Source organism: Miscanthus floridulus, chromosome 2, assembly GCF_019320115.1.
Source record: "Miscanthus floridulus cultivar M001 chromosome 2, ASM1932011v1, whole genome shotgun sequence".
NCBI lineage: Eukaryota > Viridiplantae > Streptophyta > Magnoliopsida > Poales > Poaceae > Miscanthus > Miscanthus floridulus.
The window spans coordinates 109,975,469-109,997,999 of record NC_089581.1 but is presented as its reverse complement, the minus strand read 5'-3'; the positions used below and the strand labels follow the sequence as shown (position 1 = coordinate 109,997,999).

The following is a 22,531-nucleotide window of genomic DNA, read 5'->3' as shown; positions in this document are numbered from 1 at the left end:
GTTTTTTGAGTGGACTAGAAATACAAGGACCAACAACTCAAGCACGAAGACCGACTACTAAAACTTAACAAACCTCTAGTGCACGAGGCAACACTAAAAACAACTCAGTCGAAAACAAACAAAACTAAATTACCAACTTCACTCACTCTAACACTGACTCTACTAACAACATGCACAAAACACACTTAGGAGAAAAAACTTAGCACAACTTGAGACAAACTAAGGATCTCTGGTAACTAAAGCTAAAAGAACAAGCTAACTAAATTTGACCCTAGAAGGCAGCACCCGCCAGCTACCCTTTGCTCTGAAGACACAACAACTAACCCACTAGCTTGTTTTCTCTAGACTGGAAGGGGAGCAACAGCTTAGCGCCTTAGCACATGATGCCTTCGCCTTTTTGGAACGCCTAAAAGGAAAAAGAACTCAAGCCATTTGACCATCACCAATAATCTGCTTCGAGTGGGTCTTTGTTGCCCTCTTCTTTTTTAGTTGTTGTCTATGCTCGACCAGTGCTTTGAGGGCTTCCATATTTTCCTTAGTGAGCAGACGAACAAAGTGTTGTGCAAATTGTTCAAACTGATCAGCAGCAGATGGTTTCAACTTAGGAGATAAATCACCAAGTTTCTTAACTAGAAGCTCCTGCGCTACTTGAATTGTCCCTTTTCCAATTTTGCTTTTGGCTGTGTTAGCAAGTCTACTACTTTTGCGTTGAGGACTGGATTTGTTCCGCTTGCGAAAAAGAGTACGAGGTGACCGAGCAGGGAACCCCTCTTTAGGAACAAAGGAGGGTAGCTAGAGTTGAGAAGATTGCATAGTGCTAGAGTTAAAAACATCCCAGTCTTGACCTTCCAAATTTAAACTAGGTTGTTGCTAAATCAATGGGGGAGATAGCGGTCTGGTGATTGATACAATGAAATCATCAATGCCAAGTGTTGGAGTCACATCTGATGAAGGGCATTTTTCTTTGATTGATTGAACCGAGCTGTCAGGTACCTCTATTTGTAGACTGCTTGATGGCACAGATTGCACTGCAAGTCCACTCTTTAAAGTTTCACCATTGACTCCCGCTTCTGTTTCAAGGTTCCCTGGCCCAACTTATTCAACCATCAGAGTGCGATGTGGAGAAGAGGATTCATGGTGCACCCTAGTGCGATCCCAACATGAGATGGCTTTGTGTCACACCTTCAAGCATCGCCAACACCTCACTTGATATCTTGAACTAGAATAGTATGACCTTTTAAACTACGAACAAGCATACGATCTATGGCCCTCGCCTAGGCAACGCCAAAAACGAGTTGGCCTTCTGCAATCTGCAACTCTGTGGTTAGGCGACAAGCAATTGAAGCATTTGCCTTCTACATGAATGAAGAACTTTGACTTCCTCTTAGCCTGTGCACTGGTCTGAAACTGTAAGCGATATTATCTTGGGCTTGCGCTGTTCTCATACTCTCTACCCTGCAATTTTGGTAGGTGACCCTTTCTCTGTGAACTTGAGTCCTTTGTGTTCTGATTCCACCAATAATCTGGGCAAGCCTTAGTTCACCCAGCATCACTATCTTTCAAAATTGCTTGCCTCGAAATTGCCTGATGTAGCAGCTTATTTGGAGCAAAGACTACGGTGAAGCCATTGGGCGCGGACCTGATATCAACCTTGGGATGTTTAGCTGAATGGGCTCTATCTTCTTCTTCCACCTCCTCCACCTTCACCTCAGAGCACCATTTCTCTTTCTCTTTACAGGAGAGCCTACATCTAAGAAACTCTTCTTGAGTGATGTTGGGCTGCTGCAGGTTGGGGTTAATGGCGTCCATACTCTGGCCTGATGCATTAGGTGGATTGGGGTGCTTTTGGAGCAAATCTTGAACTATCAGGTCCATTTGCAGGTTTGTGGTGTAACTGGACGATTGCCTTCGCTACCTTGAGTGCAAGAGAGTTTGCAAATCCTTGGCAAGATTTGGGAGAAAACCCTGGACCTGAGCCTTTAGTGCCGGATCGATTTCCTACGGACTCGACACCACATCAGAATCTGGAGGATCTTGCATTGTGTTTTCTGTTTCCAGGGTTGTAGTCGATTTACCTTGAAGGGAAGGCTACACTTCACTGACCGAAGGCTCCCAGCCTTCATCTGACCCATGGGGATGTAGATAATGGTGAGGAGCATCTAGATCTTGTGGGGAATCAGCTGATTTGGCTGCATTTTTCATGTGTTTGGGTGGATCGGTGGTTTGGGGGAGGTCAATGTCGGGAGGCAAGAGAGGAGCGGATGGGAGCATGTCTCTCACCATGGGCGAAGCTAGCTGTTGTGGCTCCCCTTCTAGACTCCATGGAGCTCGATCTGGATTGCTGGTTACTTGTTGGGGCTAGGAATTGTTGTGTTTTGCTCCACGTTCATGCCGCTCATACACCACGAGCAGGGGGGTAGGAGCTACGGACTTACCTAGGGGCGATAGATCCTTGGCTGGGGAAGGTGGATTTCAGTGCTGGATGGCTGAATCAGGGTTCAGGAGCTTGGGTTGGGGGCTAGGTGGGGCGGGCGACGCGTCACCATCGGGGAGGGGGGGGGAGGGGGAGGGGGCTAGGCGAGAGCCATTTCTGTTACAATTGGATATTAAATCTCTTCATGTACTCTAGTTTTTACCATGCAAAAGTCATCTGAAATAGGCAACACAAGGAGTTGGGGAATTGCTTCTGTCGGGTTCATAAACCTAAGGTCCCCAATGGACTTGCTTCCCTACAATACTTGGCCCAGCAAGCAGCGTGGTGACAGTGCGCGTCTGGGACAACCCAGATACACAATGACAGGACGAGACCATGATCCGGTCCCTGACCAGTACCTCCAGCAAGGAGATCTAGTCGGAGCCCCTACCCGAAGGTCTGATTGTGGTGGGACCACAGTCTGACTCCAACCCCCTTTCTCTAATCGAGGATACGCCTGACCTCTGCTCGTTGCTCTTTCTCGACCAACATGGCCGGGACCGACTGGGAACGACCGACCGGGGACGCCCGCTCGGTGTGGACCCGGGGAGCAGGCGGAGCAGATAAGGTAAGGCGCTCAAGTCAACCGCAATACCAAGGACCATACCCTGCCATGCCCTACGCACCAGCAGGATGGTGCCATCGGGCCATGTCAGACGAACATTGTACAACCTATCAGACGGGTTAGAGCATAAACAATATTATAGGCGCCGACGTTTGCCATACCAGGTGAACAATGTGTAGCCTGCCAGATACAACAGAGCATGAACAGTAAGGTGGGCGATGGCGGCGTAAACAGTATGGCGGGCGATGGCGGCCATTCTATACCCAATGGCATGGGCAACAAGACTAGGCAGCGTCCGTATACACACTCTCTCTAACTTGTAAGGCCATCCCCTTCAACTATAAAAGGAGATGCACTCTCTCCTAGGACGGGAGGACTCTAGAACACGACAGCTCAACAACTCTAGAGCTCAATAGCTACACAGTCTATAGGCTCTCAACAGCTGATAAGCTTGGACACACAGAGCATACGCTCTGATACTTAGCGTATGTTTGAGCATCCGTCACTCTCTCCCACTTGGTTCAGAGTCTGACCAGGCCTCTAACACCCCCCCTCTCATTCCTTACTCATTTGTAACCCCATAGCAAACTTTGAGCACCTGGGCTCAGGAATAAAGTCATCGACGACTAAAACTAGATGTAGGGCACGTTGCTTGAACCAGTATAAATTCTGTGTCATCGCGTGTTAGGCCACATTCGATCACAATGCACGACAAAACTTCAATATTTACTTGTTGGCCACATTTCGCACCAATAGTTGGCGCTGTCCGTGGGGAGAGACGCCGTGCGTTCACGCTTTTAGTCATTGGATGGCCCACCTTTCCACCATCTTCGGCATGGCAGGCTTGAGCGATACCATTCACTTTGGCTCGCTTGAGTTTCCCATGCTCCCACTTGCTAGGATATGGGTTCCTCCCGTCTTCGTGCCACTCTAGACCTTCCTCTTCGGGAGTCTAAACTTCATCGTTGACCAGCTCGGTGTACTCCACCTCCACAAGGAGGCGCTTGTTCTGGCGTCCACTGGAGGAGGAGCACCCTCCACTGGCCCTGGTCCACTTGACGACCTCAATGTCGAGACACCCGTGCTTCGCTTTGAGCCCATGCTAGCCTCCAACCCCATGGCGAGTGATGTACATATTGTTCTTTACTCACTGTTTAACACCTTCCGCCAACTCTTCGAAGGGACCTCGTTGTCCCCACCGTGACTGCCGTGCAACCAGTCCCCCTATGGCTTTGCGTCCCCCATGGACACATGCGCATGGGGGATCCAATGGATGCTGACACTGCCCACTCTCACGTCTGAGTTCATGGGGATGATGGGCTATGCTCCCGCCTCCTTTCACAACCTCGTCGATGATGAGGTCAAAAGCGATGGCTCCAGCATCGGCGACATCATGGCATCTGGACACCCTCTATCCTGGGAGTGCGCTATGGTGGACGCCCCGGGATAGCCACCAGAGGTAGTGGAGTCTCTACAGACTCACACCCCTCTAGACTCCCATGCGTAGGCCCTGGCATGTGCGCAGGAGCACGGCAAGGAGTTATGACAAAGGCGGCAGAGCCAGCTGCCGCCTGCGTCGGTGTGCCCAGCGCATCATGCAGTGCCACATGCGCGTAACCTAGGGAGCGGTGCGCTGGGTCTTGCCCATTAGGTCCAGCATAACATCCTGGACGGAGGGGACAATCCCCCTCAGTTTGCTCGGGCTGGCCAGAACATCGCTACTGCGGTGATGCTTCCGTGTGGCCTCCCCGAGCCTACCGACCCCCTAGGAGCAGGCGATCCATCAGAACCTTAGGGTGCTGGTGGAGACCACCGCTGTTCAACAGGAGAAAAGCTCTGTGTCGTGACACTAGCATGCGGCCTCTTGCCTAGCCGGGGGACTGGGGCTGCACCAGTCAAATCACTCTGTCCACTCACCATAGCAGTTGCCAGGCGTGGAGCAGGAGGCCATGGCTACGTCATAGCCAATCCCGATGCTCGCTCCACACCAACCACCTATGCGCGAATGTCTCATGTCGAACCATGATGCTCGCAGTGTCATCAACAATTGATGCCATGCCCCGCATGATGATGACATCCATCGAATGGTGGCGAGAGCAGGCGACACGGGCTCCACCCTAATCATCGAGGAGTGTGAGGACATGCACCCCAGGCATGGTGGCCGACCGAACAACTAGAGCCCCAACCCAAATGGCTCGAGACCATGGGCCTTTGGTCATCGCATCTAGAAAGCGCCGTTCCCATAGCTCTTTCGACCACCCACCAACATTGCCAGGTACATCGGGGAGACAAACCCTAGTATATGGCTCGAAGAGTTCTGGCTCATCTACCGAGCCAAAGGAGTGGATAATGACTACTTCATCATCCAGTACATCCCTGTCTTCGTGGGGAGCATATTCAAGCATGGCTCGATTCCTTCCTGCCTGACAAGCATCCACGACTAGGCGGATCTCAAGAGGATCTTCATCGTTAATTTCTAGGGGACGTATGTCCGTCCTAGGAATTCCTGGGACCTCAAGAGCTACCAGCAGGAGCCCAATGAGTCCCTGTGGGATTACATCCGTAGGTTCTCAAAGCAGTGCAACTCCCTTTCTGATGTTGTCGATGCGGACGTCGTCAGCGCGTTCCTCTTTGGGACAACTTGTAAGTCCTTGATCCGCAAGCTTAGCTTGTGTGAGGCCTCGTACCACCCTGTGACCTGCTCGACATCACCACGAACCACGCCTCTGACGAGGAGGCGGTTGGGGTGGTCTTTAGCGATGATCGAGATAGGGGCAAGGCCAAGCACGAGGACCAAGGTGAGTTCCCCTCCACACAAAAGGGCAAGAAGAACAAGAAGGATTGGCGCCGACCGGCCAACCCAGCTTTGGTCACCGTGGCCGACCGTGCGGGCAAGCAGCCCTAGCAGGGCTAGCTCGACCACTTTGACAAGCTCATAGAGAGTCCATGCACCAACCATGCCTATCTCGTCAAACATCTCTACAAGGACTGCAAGCTCCTCAAGCACTTCCTGTGGCAAGCCGCTAAGCCAAAGGAAGGGAAAGGCAAGGAGGAGGTGGCCAAGAAAGGAGGCGCAGCATGAAAGGATGAAGACGGCTTCCCCGACCCTGAGGAATTCCTCATGATCTTTAGGGGATCCGACACCATCCACTCCAAGCACCAGCACAAGGTATGTTACAGAGAGGCATGCGCCGCTGAGTCGGCCATCCCCTCTTTCCTTAGCTAGTCAGACTCCCCAATCACTTTTGATCAGAGAGACCATCCTTTCCACGTTGCCTAACTGGGTCGCTACCTGCTCATCATCGACCCCACCATCTGCAAGAAGCACCACACCAAGGTGCTGATGGATGGAGGCAGCGGCCTCAACATTCTCTATGTCGACACCCTCGACACCATGTGCATCCCCTGGTCGAAGCTCTGCCTAGTGAGCTCTCCCTTCCACGGCATGATCTCGGGGACACAGGCATACCCACTCGGGCAGATTGACCTACATGTCATGTTTGGTGACCGTGCCAACTTCTGCTCAGAGGTCCTAACCTTCGAGGTAGTGGACTTTTTGGGGTCCTACCACGCCATCTTGGGGCGGCCATTCTACGCCAAGTTCATGGTGATCCCCAATTACACCTACCTCAAGCTAAAGATGACATGGCCGAATAGCGTCATCACCATAGGTAGCACCTTCTCGCACGCCTACACATGCGACCACGAGTATTATGAGCTCGCCACTACCATCATCAACTCACCAAGCTCCTGGAGCTCGGGAATTCGGTGACTCCAGTAGTCCCTGACCACAATGGGTAGACCTCCTCAAGCACCTTCCATCCGACTAAGGAAACCAAGATGGCATGGATCAGGACCAAGCTCCCGGCCAAATAGGAAAGCGAGTTCGCTGACTTCCTATGTGCAAATCATGATGTCTTTGCGTGGAAGCCTTCTGACATGTCAAGCATACCGAGGGAGGTCGTCGAGCACGCACTACACGTCGTCCTAGGCTCAAAGCCCACCAAGCAACGCCTGCATTGCTTTGACGATGAGAGGCACAGGGCCATGGCAAGGAGATTGCCAAACTTCTGGCAACAAGATTTGTGTGAAAAAGAAGAATGGGAAATGGAGAATGTGTGTTGACTATATTGGCCCTAACAAGGCGTGCCCAAAAGACCACTTCCCTTTACCACGCATAGATCAAATAGTTGACTCCACCTTAGGGTGTGAAATCCTATCCTTCCTAGATGCCTACTCAGGCTACCACCAGATCATGATGAAAGAGTCTGACCAGTTCATGACTTCATTCATCACCCCATATGATTCGTACTATTACATAACCATGCCTTTTGGTTTGAAGAACGCTGGTGCCACCTATCAATGGTGCATGTAGCGATGCTTCGCCGACCAAATCGACCTGCTCGACCAACCTAACCAAGTCAAGCGGCCAAAACCAACAATCAACGTCTATTGTAGATGACATAGTAGGTGAAAATGGCTCAGGACTAGCGACCTGATCACAAACTTGGCCAGCCACATTCCGGAACCTCTGAAAGTTTCAGCGTCAAATTGAATCCCAAAAAATGTGTTTTCAGGGTTCTAAAGGGAAGCTACTCGGATACATCGTGTTCGAGCATGGCATCGAAGCCAACCCCTAAAAAATCATGGCCATTCTCCAACATGGGCCCTATACGCAACGTCAAGGGCGTATAGAGGCTCACCGACTGTTTGGCCACCTTGAGCTGGTTCATCTCCCAACTAGGCGAACGGGGGATGCCTCTCTACAAACTTCTCAAGAAGACAGATGCATTCTTCTGGACAAAGGAGGCACAATAGGCTTTGGAAAGCCTCAAAGCATCACTAACGTTGGCCCCATTCCTCATCGCTCCTGAATAGGGAGAATCCCTCCTCTACATCGTGACAAGCAACCACATTGTGAGTGCCGCCCTCGTCATCAAGAGGAAGGAGCCAGGACACCCCCTGAAGGTCCAATGACTAGTATACTTTGTTGGTGAGGTACTCACCGACGCCAAAATTCGCTACCCCTAGGTTCAGAAGCTTCTGTACGCCATGCTGATGGTGACCCGGAAGCTCCTGCACTACTTCACTGACCATGAGGTCATGGTCGTCACCTCATACCCACTTGGGGATGTCGTCCATAACCGTGATGCCACCGGCTGAATCTCCAAGTGGGCTCTTGAGCTCATGGGCCACGACATCAGGTATGTCCCCCCGCACCACTATTAAGTCTCAGGCTCTTGCCGACTTCATCGCCAAATGGATAGAAGTCTAGCTCCTAACCTCAGACGTCACCCATGAGTATTGGATGATGTACTTCGACGGGTCGGTCATGGTGCCTAGCTCGGGGGGTTGGAGTGGTCCTGATCTCCCCAAATGGGAGCAGGCTCTACTACGCGATTCCGTCTCCATTTTTCAGCCTCAAACAATGCCATAGAGTATGAGGCCCTCATCAATGGACTACGCATCTCCATTGTGCTTGCGCCATGTGGCTGTATGTCCACGGTGACTCAGAGTTGGTCATCGACCAAGTCATGAAGGAGTCCTCCTACAAGAGCCCTCTCATGGTGGGCAAGACCCGGAGGTGCAAAAGCTCAAGGACACATTCCGAGGGATCAAACTACATCATGTCCCTCGAAAGGACAACGCTGCCACTGACTTTCTCACAAAATTGGTGGCTAGATGGGAGCCACCCGCCAATGGGGTCTTTGTAAATGACCTCCATGAGCCGTCTGCCCACATCCAAGAGGATCCAACCCAGACGCGCTCCAACACCAATCTGGCACTCCAGGGTTCTAACCCCTCGACGTGCCCCGACCCCGACCGAGCGCTCGGCGGCTCCAACCTTGGCGCCTCCATGGCAATGTCGCTCGACAACATCGCCATGATGGCACTTGATCTAGCCGACTAGACAGCACCACTGCTCGCCTACCTCATCGAGGAGGTTTTCCCATCGGAAAGGACTAAAGCGCGATGAATCGCTCAATGTGCCAAGACATTCGTTGCCATTAGTAAAGAACTTTACAAGCAAAGTCCATCGGGAGTACTCATGAAGTGCATCCCGACTGACCTGGGGAAACAACTTCTCCTCGAAGTCCATGCTGGAATCTGTGGACATCACATGGCCCCAAGGTCACTGGTTGGGAAAGCCTTTTGCTAGGGTTTTTACTAGCCCACTACGCTACGAGATGTAGAGGAGGTGGTCTACATGTGTGAAGGATGCTAGTTCTATGCTCGATAAACTCACCTGCCAGCATAGGAGCTTCAGACCATCCCCATCACCTAGCCATTCACAGTCTGGGGCCTCGACATGGTCGAACCCCTCAAAAAGGCCCTGGGTGGCTTCACTCACCTACTCATGGTAGTGGACAAGTTCACCAGTGGATAGAGGCGAAGCCCATCACCAATATCCGCTCGAAAGAGGCGATCAAGTTTTCCTCGCACATCATCTATTGGTTTTGGTGTCCCTAACTGTATCATCACGACAATGGAACAAACTTGCACTAGGAAGAAGTTCCTAACTTCTATGACGGATATGGCATAGGATCGATTAGGCCTCGGTCGGACACCCACATACTAATGGTCAGCGTCAAGCGGGGGCCAATGGCATGGTTCCACCATGGACTCAGCTCTGCATCTTTGACGGACTCAAAAAGTATGCTGACGATGGGTTGCAGAGGTCTAGCATCCTCTAGAAGCCTAGGAACACCCAAACCGGTCCACAGGGTTCACCCCTGTTATTCCTAGCATATGGAGACTGAAGCAGTGTTAGCCATCTGACCTCGATCACAGCCGCCCCAAGAGTAAAGGCCTTCGACCAAGACCAGCCACAGAGGCTCAGTAGGATTTTGGTTCACCTGCTTGAGGAAGGCTCATGAGATGACCATCATCTGCTCTACTCATTACCAGCAACTCTCTGCAGGTACCATGAAAGAAAAACATGGAAGGATCCTCGAGTTGGTGATCTCATACTCCGGGGGACCCAGTCAACCAAGGACAAACATAAGCTCTCTCTGCCATAAAAAGGACCACGCGTGGTGGCCAAGGTGATCCAACCGGGTGCCTACTGGCTAAAGGACAACAATGACAATGTTCTCACCACACATGGAACATCGAACAGTTACATCGTTTGTTTCCCTAAAGCTCGGTCTTACCGTTATATTTCCATTCAATGCTTGCTCCTATAGGCTCCCTACCCGAAGCCACTTCTTGGCCTAGGTCGCTCGAGGGCTCCATGGGGGGTGCGATACCACCCCTTGGCTTACTATCATTTTAACTATCATGTAGTAACACTTGTTGCCCAAACAAAAGGTCATCGCCCAAACGAAAGGGCATCACAGTCCTTGAATGATCCATAGCGACAACTTGGTACTTTAAGCCCTCCTGGACCGATAACACCCGCCACAGCCTATAGTTACGAACAGCTGAGCCTTGCAGGCCATGTCTGGGTTCTTAAGGTTGTAGCATATGGGTCAATGGGCAGGTGCGAAAAAGAAAGAACAAAAACAAAGCTATGCAAGGATAAAAACAAAGGCCGATGGGACAAGCTTCCCCTCATGAGTGATTTCATCACAAAACAAACTTAAAATATTCACAAATGTAAAACTGTTCACACAGGGGCTCCCCCATGAATTCATCTTTTACATAAACTGACTATTTCTACTCTAACTCTATTGTGGCCCGGGTGTCGGTTGATGGTGTGCTTGGCGAGGACAAAGGCAGCTCGATTGAGGTCAGGACGATGGCGCTTGGCTTGGCTGCAGTCGGGGCAATGTTCGGCTTGGTTGGGGGTGGGACGACACTCGCCTCCGACCCGGCCTCCGCTACCTCCGTAGTCTAGATGACATCTTCCTAGCCACATCTGCGGCCACGATCAAACGGCGAGCCTCCATCACCCACTGTGCGGTGACCTGCTCAACGACCACCTGTGCGTGTGGCACCAAACATTCCCCTAGCGCATGGATCTAATCTGCACTCCACCCATCGGCATATCCTCTGCAAATGGCCACAAAGTCCAGATCAAGGTAGTGGGTCGCCGCCGAGGTTAGCACCCCCAACGTCCAAACTTCATTTGGGACCTCCGCTAGCTGGACGACGGGCGTACTAGTGCTCGGTCCTGACTCGAACACCTCAGAGACCACCACCTATGCAATGTTGCAAAGCTAGTTGAGCTCTCCCTTGAGAGCGCATCGCTCCTCAAGGGACTAGGCTAGCACCTCCATGCTGTGTTCGACCACCACTTGACCGTCTCTAGCTCTTGCTTCAGAGAGCTGATCTTTCCACCCAGTTCTAGAAACGGATGACAAATTCAGGAGCAAGGAAAAGAAAAATTCAAGGCATCAACCGAGGGAAGAACAGGTATATACCGAGGTGGGCGCTTTTGAGAATGGAAAGCCCTTCCTCTTGACTGGTCACCCTCTCGAATAGCTGAGTGTTCGACTCCTCTATCCTGAGCATCTACCCTTGGAGCGCGATGACCTCCCGCTCGACGTCCGATCGGGCCATCCGCTCTGCTTCTAGAGCCTCTAGGGACTTCTTGAGCGCCGCCTCAGTCTCCACCAAGTGAGCCTTCATCGTGTCAAGTTTCTGCTCAGTAGCAGTCGCTCGCTCGACCGCATGCAGCTCCGCTGCCCGTGCTCCTGTTGCCTCAGCTGCCTAGTCTTGGGACTCATGGTGGGTGGACTCTAGCTTGTGCCTAAGCTCATCGACCCACTGCAATGCCACCACTTCTTGCTCCATCCGATCGTGCTCCTCTTGAGAATCTAGGACTTGCAGATCAACATCATCTCTACGTCCTATGAGACAAGAAGCAGGTGTGCTGAGACAACCATTTAAATGCCAAGGAATCAAAGACAACACTAGGAACATAGAAACTTACCTTTGCAATGCATGGCAAGGTCAATAGTCATGGCCTAATGGATGAGCTCAACCCTCTCCAAGGCCTCCTTGAGCTTCACCTTGGTAAGGGCGAGATCGGACTCCATTGATAGTCCTCTCTCCCTGAGCAGGTGCCAAAAGCTTCACCTCCTCCTCATTGTGAAGGATGAACTAGGCCTTTCCTAGCTCACTAGGGCAAGGCCACACTAGCTCGTGGTCCACCTTGACCCACCGGAAAGATCTAGCCATCATAGTATCTAGCGACGACCGATCATCACCAACTCCTAGGACGGCGGGATGGCTAGCGACTCCACCCTGATGTCTTCCTCGCCATCGAAGGGGATGTCCACCACCAGAACTCCATGGCTCATCAGTGGCTACTCTACCTCAGGCCTAGCCATGGCCCCTCTGGCTCCCTCTAGCTCTGACCAGGTGGGTGAATCGTGCGCCCCCTCCGCCAGGTGAGATGGGGAACCCAATTTCCCTCCTCTCCTCCCCCATGACTGGTGAGGGAGGGACCACAAGAGTCACCTTCGACCTGGCCTCTGCCAACACCACAAGGATCATTGCCATCATGGCCGCCTCCGTGCTCATGATCGGTCAGGAAGATGCAACCCCCATTAAGGAAGGTCGCGCCGCCACTAGCCTGCTTCCCCCTTCACTCATCATAACCCACCGTAGGCTGGGTCTCCACTCTTCTCGCACAAGAGGTGGGGAGATCCCCAGCCTTGCCGGCTCCTGGCTGCTGCAAAAAAGGCACAAGCGTAGGTTAGTTATAATAAAAAAACTCAACTATGAGAACAAAGGAAAGCATGAATACATACCTAGACCAAAGTGGCAGAACCTTGAAGCCCCGACCAGCTAACAACGAGCCGACCAGATGAGGATTGCTCAGGGGTCGTGACTCATGCCCCTTAGATTAACCAAGGGTGAGGGCGACCCGACCGGTCCCCGTTCGGCCCATGAATGGCCATGGCCACCAGCTCATGGTGAAACCACTAGAGAAACTAGTGGGGCATCTCCTCGTTGGGGTTGCACACAAGCGTCGACCCCGAAGATGTAGGGGAACGATCACGTCCCCCAACCGACCGGCATGCTCCACCACACTTGGAGTAGGGGGCCATGAAGCCGACGATGCCTCTGAAGGGCATGGCGACCGTGCCTGCTTTGTCTCCCGTTCATAGGCGGTATCCTCTACCGTGGCATGTTTTCTTGACTCAGGTGCGTCACTATGTGTCTCCGTACCATGCTCACCGCTGACAGACGCAGCCGTACGCGTGCGGTGCTCCACCAAGGTCACAGCAGCACCCTCATCTCCCACGTCCTCTAAGGAACCCACATTGTCGCCTAACTCTGTGGGGTCCTCTAACTCGAGCTCCTCCTCCACTTCCTCCTGGCGCTCACCACCATGGATCCACCAATTGATCTCCTTCTCCTTCTCAAACCTCATCCAGACCTTCTCGGTTTAATTTTTCTTCTTGGCAAGCATGGCCTCCCTTTGGGCGGCTTGCCGAGCCATGCCTTTCGCCCCTCTTGAAAGATGTGGCTGGGATTTATACCCCATGAGCCCTTGTGAAATAGGTGGCTTAAAATTAATCTAAAGATCAAAATAGAAAGGAAAAAGTTCACGAGAAAGGAGTATACCAAATTGGATAGCTTCGCGACATGGAGAGGTCTGGGACTCCCTTTGAGGGACTCATCATCCCCCAAATGCAGCACCCGATCAAGACAACTCTAGACTTCATCCCTTGACAACTCCTTCGATGACGCAAGGTTGGGATCCATTGGGCCAGAGTATTCTGACATCGGTCGCATTCTCTCCGCCTATGAGGTGACCCGACAGTGGAAGAAGGCATGGAAGACCCACAACCCATCAAGGCCATGCTGCATGAGCCTCCAAAGCTCTGTCTCGATGATCTCTAGCATGTTCTGCCGATGGGTAGGACCCCACGACCAGCTTTCCCTCCTCTCTGGCCTCTCCTCGGTGAACATCAAGAATGGCGCCTCCACCATGTTTTTGATGTAGAACCACTCGCTATGCCATCCCTAGTTGGAGTCACTAGAGGAGAATGCTAGGTAGGGGACCAATGGCTTAGGCTACTTCTGTAGGGCGAACCCGCTGACCGAAGCAATTCTGGGTGGTTTCCCCTTGGAAAGGGCCCACCCGCTGAAGATCCGCCAGAAGAGGTCCACGTGTGGCTCCATCCTGAGGAAGGCCTCACAGACGGTGATGAAGCCAGTGATGTGTAGCACCCTAGTTGTGTTGAGGCGCTACAACTCTAGGCCCCACTCATTGAGGAGCCCATGTAGGAACCAGTGCATGGGGTACCCAAGCCCACGCTCATGGAAGGCAAGGAAGGAGATGGCCTTGTTGGCCCAAGGTTGTGGAACAACCTCCCTCTACATGGGAGCCCACCAATACGCCACTTCCTTCGATAGGAGCAGCCCCTTCTCGATGAAGGTGGCTAGAACCTCCTCATCCACATTAGAAGGCCTCCAGTTCAACATCGCGCCATGGATCTACGAGTGGATCTATAAGTTTTTCCTCTCCCTCACTCTATTCTCCTCTCTCCTAGAAACCCCCATAGCGCACAAAGGTGCTTAGCAAGAAGAAGGAAGAGGAAGCGATGGTGGTGAAGAAAAGGCGAAGAGACGGGAGAAAAAACCCTCTCCTCCCCCTATTTAAGTGCAAAAGGATGTGCGGCGGGATGTGGCTAGGCTAACGGGATGCGCATGCCCGACGAAACATCGCTTGCCTAGCGGGATGTGGCCTAGGTAGGTCCCACCACTACCGCAACCTAGGCACAGGAAATGAGGCAGAGTCACACGCAAATGACCCTCCTCTTTCCTAGGAAAGGTTTGGAGGGGTCCACCGACAGAATCTCCATCGAGGAGAAGCCAGCCGGTCACCCAAGTAGATCGAATGGCTCGAGCAGTTGCCGAGAAATGGGTAAGGAGCAATGGGATGCCCAATGCAGGTTATGCTGACTCCGTCATGAATGATGGGCCCAGATTCCACTCGGACATATCTGATAAGAGCTCCCTGAACCCGTCACTCCAACCATCAAGGTAACTTTACCAACCCCCATTTTACTTTTCTAGTGCATGAGCATCCATTCATACATTCTCATGCATGCATTCATACATTCATCCCATACATCCAAGCATCACATATGCAATTGTTACATCACAACGCTTCGTGTCATGTCATGAAGCGATAGTCGTCTCATTCGATATGAGCGGCGACTGACCGGGGTTCGAAGGCCGGCCCGTAAAGGGCTCAAGGCCGCCTTGTGTCAAATAGAGCCAGGGGAGAAAACATAGATGAGCCCCAGTGGCCCTTGCCCGATCCACTCAGAAGCGGACAAGGTCATCTCGACCTTCTCGTTCGATCCTGACCTTGAGCCATGCTCACAGAATCTCCATCGAGGGGAGGCCAGCGGGCCACCTGAGTCAGTCTATGGAATGGCTCAGGCATCTGCTAGAGGTGGGTTAAGGAGTAGTGGAATGCCATATGAGGGCTATGCCAACCCCATTACAAACAATGGACCCAGATTCCACTCAAACATGCCCATTAGTAAGCTCATAGAGCGCATCACTCGAGCCATCGAGGCAAGCTACGTTAGCTCAATTCCTCTAGTTGCGGAAACTAGAAACCACATACGGGGTGACACACAAAACTCGACCAACCCTGACCAGCCCCGACCAGCCCCTAGTGGCTCGAGGGCTCGAGCTGCCATATCCTGACTCAAGAACCTAACTGACCACATAGGTTGCGGTCGGAACAGACATGGGTGAACACCCCGACCAAAAGAGACACAAGAGTCCACAGCCCCAAAAAAGAATACCAAGGTGCTCAGCCCCCGACCGACTCCCTAGTCGGCTGTAGGCTCAGGGACTACACCCACTGGGTGCGCTCGCGCACACTCAGCGGAAAATGGATTACCAGAGAGTCTCCTCCTCAAGGACTAGGCACCTATGTCTTCACAGCGTGCCTCTGCAGCCTTCGCCAGTCCCCTCCTCAGGTGCTGGGTGCCAATATCCCTCTAGCATGCCTCTGCAGCCTTCGCCAGTCCTCCCTATAGAGGCATGGCGCCTGTATCCACTCTGCGCACCTCCGTGGCCTTTGCCAGTCCTCCACATAGAGGTTGGGCACCTAAATCCCACTTGGTTACCCTACGTAGTACAATAAACCAAGGGGGAAAACACTGAAGTTCCAATAACAGCTCGCCTCCATGGCACAATGGGCACAGGAATTACAAAGCAAATACAAGCTTTCACTAAGATTAAGACACAAGCCCCAGGCTTTTACAATAACACGCAAAGCGTGTGTGAACAGCCCTAGGACTGCTCCACACCTTGGGGCATGAAATGGAACAACGGAGACAAGATCCTTGTTCTCCCGCTACAATGCTCTCCTCCCTCTCTCCATCCTCTGATCTAGAATCTGGGATAGGGGCCGTTCAAGATGTACGATGCTCTCTCCTTACGAGAGATCTTTTAGCATCGTACTCTTGTGTGCCCTCAAAAGCGGCAACTCAACAGCCCCTTCATGGCTTCATAGAAGCCCTAATGGGGCTCGGGGTCTTCTGTCGGGTTCATAAACCCGAGGTCCCCAATGGACCCGCTTCCCTACAATACTTGGCTCAATAGGTAGCGTAGCGACAGCGTGTGTCTGGGTCGGCCCAGATACACAATGACAGGTTGAGACCATGATCCGGTCCCCGATCAGCACCTCTAGCCTAGAGATCTAGTCAGAGCCACAACTGGAAGGCCTAGCCGTGGTGGGACCGTAGTCCGACTCTGACCCCCTTTCTCCAACTAAGGATACGCCGGACCTCTGCTCGCTGCTCTTTCTCGACCAACACAGTCGGGGCCGACTGGGAACGATCGATCGGGGACTCCCGCTCGGTGTGGGCCCAGGGAGCAGGTGGAGCAGATAAGGTAAGGCACTCAAGTCAACCGCAATACCGAGGACCGTATTCTGCCATGCCCTACGCACCTACAGGACGGTGCCGTCAGGCCATCTCAGACGGACACTATACAGCCTGTCAGACGCGTCAGATCATAAACAGTATTGTGGGCGCCGACGTTTGCCGTACCAGACGAACACTGTGTAGCCTGCCAGATACAACAAAGCATGAATAGTAAGTGGGTGATGGCGGTGTAAATAGTATGGTGGGCGACGAAGGTCTTCCCATACCCGATGGCATGGGCAACAAGACTAGGCAGCGCCCGTATACTCTCTCTCTCTCTCTGACTTGTAAGGCCATCCCCTTCAACTATAAAAGAGGATGCGCTCTCTCCTAGGACGGGAGGACTCTAGGGGCCTGCTTAGATAGGATCCAAAAGTTGCCCCGCCAAAAGTATGGCAAGCCAAAACTTAGACAAAAACTTTGGCAAAAATTTTAGTATAGCACTTGGTTGGGTGTTAAACTGGGACAACCAAAATTTTAGACCTTGATTCGTTTGATACCAAAATATATATGCCAAGGTCCATGATTCAATACCTAACACATACAATTATAGATAGCATATTACTATATTATGTGCATGTACAGATCATATACACCCATCTTCATCTAAGAATACCACAACATAATATCCACTGTGCTAAAATAATACAACGAGATACTAAAATCCTAACCATATAAACAAGTTCATATGCTAACGACATGAAGCACGTCCAAAATACCCAAAATAACACCAGTTCAGTCAGTTCATCCATATGCTTTCCACCTGAAGCATGGCCAAAATACCACAAGTCTCAACACCTATATTCACATACAGCTACCATATTCACAGCATACCCACTGCCACAAGTCTGAGCATCCATATTCACGTGGAGCTACCATACTCACCATCATCCACACCAGTAACACGATACTTGGCACCTAGGTAATCAGTGACCCAAGTTCCAAATGACTGGTCTAATGCAACATTTAAGTAGTTCTGCAAATGAACCCGCTCCAGCTTTGAAATTGGAATTAGTATAATCTCAACTATACAATAATCACATTGCACAGCTGAATGCAAGTATTTTAGGACTCAGACCAAATGCACAAGCTAAATGGAGACTTTTTTTTTCTGAAAGCTTCTAAATCGAGACTTAGCAATCTTTTTGTTTGAGCTATTCAGCACATGGTAGTGCATGAAAAACGCCAAGATGGTTTCTTATAACTTGATCCTGAAATTTGTTTAGAATGAACTTTGGATGCTAACTATAGTGAAGCTATGGTTTCTTAATGTCTGAGCAATTTGATTTCTGCAACTGAACTTTGTACCAACCTACTTGATAGTTCACAATAGACAAAGTTAGGTTGCAGACTATGGAAATTAGCAGGAACGTTAGGTGTGTTGGTTGAGCTCTCTGTCAATTTATCCAGAGGACTCTGCAACCGAAAGCAACATCAAACCACCAAAATTGGACTGCCAGAATGTTGGTTAAGCATTCAAGTACTAACTAATTGTCAATGGTAACATCGTTATTAAATCTATCATTCCACATCTGTTGGGCAATTGAATCACGCTTCACAGCCCACTCACGTACATCAGCCTGTCGATCAGAGACACGATTCTTACTCCTTGGTAGGTGATTGTACCAAGTTGGCTCATCATATATGAACTCATCAGGTCCATCGTCTAGTATCCAATTATGAAGGGCACAGCAGGCAATGACCACCTTGGCCTGTGACTTCAAGGGTACGAATGGCTTGTTGCTAAGAATCTTGAAGCAATTCTTGAGAGCACCAAATGCTCGTTCAACTGTTGTCCTAAGTTGGGAATGACGGTGATTGAAAAGCTCTTTTGGACATTTTGGGTCTTGGGCTCCGTGAAACTCTTTTAGGTGATAGCAAACTTCACGGTAGGGCGGTAATATGCCTGGCCTAGTGGCATATCCAGCATCGGCCAAATAGAACTTCCCTACAACCAAAATTAACATAATGCCTAATGTGACGTCATAATGGTGAGACTATGTCACAATTTTCAAAATCCATGAAAATCCATGAATACCTTCAGGAATTTTCAGTCCATTTGGACAAGAAAGGGCATCCTGCAGCACGAGAGAATCATGAGCGGATCCCTCCCACCCTGCTAGGACATAAGTAAAGTGTAGGTCGAAGTCGACAACTGCTAGGACATTTTGTGTGGGGTATGACTTGCAGCCCCTAAACCTATCCACAGATTTAGCAGGCACACATGTCTTGATGTGAGTGCCATCTAGTGCCCCTATACAACCCTATGTACAGAGACAAACATGTGTCAAAGCACTTATATCTAAAATTGCATATAAAAGATATATCGCTTACACTATTGAGAGTTACCTCAAAATATGGATAGAACTTGTTAGGTCTCTCAGTGATCTTTGGGTGCGTGGATATAGATCTCACATAAATTAGCTCATGAGCTAACTTGACAATGGCACACAGGACGGTATTAGAGTACGTACTCACTGTCCATCCCGATCTCCACATTGCTATTGCTACAGAGGAATGTGTGTGGCACTGCCCAACAATCTTCAAAAACATTGTCAGCTGCTCCTCTACTGAAACATGAAGTGTGTCAACTAATAGTCCCCTCTCCCTAAGCCGAGCACAAAGCTTGTAGAATACAGGCCGGGACATCCTGAGCTCACGCATACATATTCTGTCCGAGGTATCAATCAACCTAATTAGGTCACTACTACGCCATATATCCCTTTTCACCAGTGGAGCATACTTTACGCGTTTGGTTGTACTCCTCTTATGATTTTTGTTCCTCCACCACAAGGCCAACAGTAGAACAAAAAAAAGCTAGGGCCTTTTGCCTCGACATACAGCAACAGAGGAATTTTTGCTGAATATTGCCAATCAAGGTGTAGGCGTGTAGGCAATGTGTAGGAACAAAAAATGAAAAATAAAATGCAAAGCATGTATCAGCAGCAAGTTAGTTAAAATAACTTTTGATATGCACAAGCATAAATGGCAAAGGAAGTAGTACTTGGCATGTATAGTAGCCAATAAATTATATTACTTTAATGAACGAGCCGGTTTAACTGAAACTAACATATGCAACTAAACAAAAGTGATTTGAATTAACGTACATGATGTGGAGCATCAAACAATTGTTAGTTATATCTAGATTTTTTAATGGGCAAGGTGAATTGTTTAACCATCATATAAATAATGCTGAAATCTTAACAGAGGAATATGCAATGGGCTTATGCAGTTGGGAATCTGCTGAACAACTAACTACAATCATAGTAACTTGTAAGCCAGTAGCCATGCAGACTCAGAGAGAGAGAGAGAGAGAGAGAGAGAGAGAGAGAGAGAGAGAGAGAGAGAGAGAGAGAGAGAGAGAGAGAGACCAAAGGAACTCGATTTGAAATATTTTACCTCTAGGAGTGGACCAACGGATCTAGCTGGGGCGGTTGCCTCCTGGTACATTTTCCTCTGCACTTTGTTGCAGCAGATCTGTAAACAGATGATAGATTAGACACTCATACCTAGAAAATGGATGGAGGATTGAAGGAGGAAAACACTGCTAGTAGGAATAGATGGATTAATCGGAGATGAGAGGCCACCAGATGAGGGAAGATGCTCCTTGTTCCCCAATGGATTAAGGGATCTGTTATGAAGGTAGGGATGGAAGGATATGTCCCTTTAATCTGCGATAGGAACAAGTGATGGACTGGGGGATCCCATGGACTGATGGAGGTTCAAGACTGGCACAGGCGATGGAGGAGATAAGTGGCGGCGGCCGTGAAAAGTGACGACGAAGAAGGAGGGGATTAGAGGGAAGTGGTGGCTGCTGTATCGGTGGGAGGGTGATACTGTAAAATAACGAGCGCAATAGGAGTGCCGTGAAGGCAGCCAAAATATTGGCGCTCGACGTCTCATGTCTGCCGCCGATTTAGCTAGAAGGTTCGGCACACCAATTCTTTGGTTTCAAACCAAACGAACGCCAAAGGTTTGGGACTACCGTGGATTTGGCCGGGCGGATTTTGGACAACATCCAAGCAGGCCCTAGAACACGACAACTTAACAGCTCTAGAACTCGACAGCTCAACAGCTCTAGAGCTCGACAGCTACACAGTCTACATGCTCTCAACAGCTGATAAGCTCGGACACACAGAGCATACGCTCCGATACTTAGCACACGTTTGAGCATCCGTCACTCTCTCCCACTCGGTTCTGAGTCCGACCGGTCCTCTAACCCCCCATTCTCGTTCCTTACTCATTTGTAACCCCACAACAAACTTTGAGCACCTGGGCTTAGGAATAAAGTCACCGACTGACTGAAACTGGATGTAGGGCACGTTGTCTGAACCAGTATAAATCCTGTATTATCGCGTGCTATGCCACGTCTGATCACAATGCACGGCAAAGCTACAAATATTTACTTGTTGGGCATATTTCGCACCGACAGCTTCTGTAAGCTAACGTGGAAGTGCCTTTCCAATAACATCTGGATGACGATAATCTTTGAACTTGCTTTGTATTGAAGCACACAGATTTTTATTCAACATGTATGACAGTATATTTATTCAAATTGGGCTGTTACATGGACGCTAGATACAAGAAACCTTGAAAACCATTTTTGATGCTGATGTTTGCTCCTTCTAGGGACACACTGGATAAGTACTCACTGCAACTGTCAAATGTTTCTGCACAATTGTTCAAGTTTATGGCCAACAACCTTGGAGTTGACCAGGAGATATTCCTTAGTACCTTCAAGGGTCTACCTCAGAGCGTGAGGATCAACTATTACCCTCCCTGCAGTCAAGCTGACAGGGTCTTAGGCCTCTCACCGCATACGGATGGTGTTGGCATGACATTCCTCCTCCATGTCAATGATGTGGAAGGACTACAAATCAGAAAGGATGGAAAATGGTTCTCTGTGCAGGCCATGCACGGAGCACTCATTGTCAACATAGGCGATATTATAGAGGTAATTTGGCTTACGGTTACTCCATATGTTATAGACAAAAAGGGTGTGACTATATAGTGATAACACTTACATGTTGAAATTTCGGACTGCATCACATAAACCATCAGCCTTTTAACATTATTTATCTCCAACAGATCCTCACCAATGGCAGGTACAAGAGTGTTGAGCACAGGGCAGTAATAAACCCCAACAAGGAAAGGATTACCATTGCAGCATTCCACAGCATTCACCTTTTCTGCACAATTGGCCCACTTCAGGAGTTGCTGACAACAGACCAGGCACGGTACAAGGTGATAGATGGTGTTGAGTTCACCAAGGGCTACTTTGCTGCAAAGCTAGAAGGCAGGAGGTACTTGGAGAGCTTGAAGCTAGGCCTATGAGATTCCGGTAGTTGTATTTTAACATGTTTACCTTGATCTTTCCTTTGAATGTGTAGTTATTGATAGAGTTCCTTCGCTTTCAACAAAGATGTGAGTTGGTGCGAAGATCGACAAGCGCTCATTTCGAAGGCTCACCGTACTTTGGAGACCGCAGCATTGAGCCTCTTTGTGTCCTTTGGATGGCCTTCATTATTTAGAATTGGGTTTTGAGTTTGTTTTGTCATAAATTTCTTTGTGCCTTGAATTATTGGGTTGTAATAAGTTGGTCTGATTCTTCTTTAACAGGGTTAAAGCCGGATACTTCTT

At 50.0% G+C, this 22,531-nt stretch overlaps 2 protein-coding genes and 1 long non-coding RNA gene across 6 annotated transcripts in view; 1 reads left to right on the top strand and 2 right to left on the bottom strand.

The window, feature by feature from the left end:
* Positions 1-20,710, bottom strand: part of LOC136527773 (uncharacterized) — a 27,052-nt gene extending 6,342 nt beyond the window's left edge. For both annotated transcript variants that reach the window (XR_010776920.1, XR_010776921.1), the window contains exons 1-2: positions 20,479-20,710; positions 20,291-20,368 (exon numbers count right to left, since the gene is read on the bottom strand). This is a non-coding gene — a long non-coding RNA (uncharacterized lncRNA). The remainder of the gene's footprint in view (positions 1-20,290; positions 20,369-20,478) is intronic.
* The window catches only part of LOC136527748 (2-oxoglutarate-dependent dioxygenase 11-like), a 23,641-nt gene extending 1,110 nt beyond the window's left edge, over positions 1-22,531 (top strand). Inside the window, exons 3-5 of one of the 3 annotated variants that reach the window (XM_066520587.1) lie at positions 21,521-21,845; positions 21,980-22,194; positions 22,282-22,531. In XM_066520587.1, the coding sequence (XP_066376684.1) occupies positions 21,521-21,845; positions 21,980-22,194; positions 22,282-22,288 (547 nt within the window). In that variant the 3' untranslated portion in view covers positions 22,289-22,531. Of the gene's footprint in view, positions 1-21,520; positions 21,846-21,979 lie in introns of all 3 variants that reach the window. The other 2 variants (XM_066520578.1, XM_066520596.1) reach the window with 2 other exon arrangements.
* On the bottom strand, positions 18,305-19,879 carry LOC136527762 (protein ALP1-like). The gene is made up of 3 exons (XM_066520606.1): positions 19,241-19,879; positions 18,930-19,155; positions 18,305-18,839 (listed from the first exon to the last, which is right to left on the bottom strand). The coding sequence occupies exons 1-3, from the start codon at positions 19,553-19,555 to the stop codon at positions 18,379-18,381; spliced, it is 1,002 nt and encodes a 333-aa protein (XP_066376703.1). The 5' UTR covers positions 19,556-19,879; the 3' UTR covers positions 18,305-18,378.

Bases quoted from the DNA above. Each gene is read 5' to 3' on its own strand.
- LOC136527762 (XM_066520606.1), bottom strand. From the start codon at position 19,555: ATGCGTGAGCTCAGGATGTCCCGGCCTGTATTCTACAAGCTTTGTGCT. The intron at 19,156-19,240 runs GTAACTCTCAAT...CTCTGTACATAG, and splicing joins AGTTCTATCCATATTTTGAG to GGTTGTATAGGGGCACTAGA. The intron at 18,840-18,929 runs GTATTCATGGAT...TTTTGGTTGTAG, and splicing joins TGGACTGAAAATTCCTGAAG to GGAAGTTCTATTTGGCCGAT.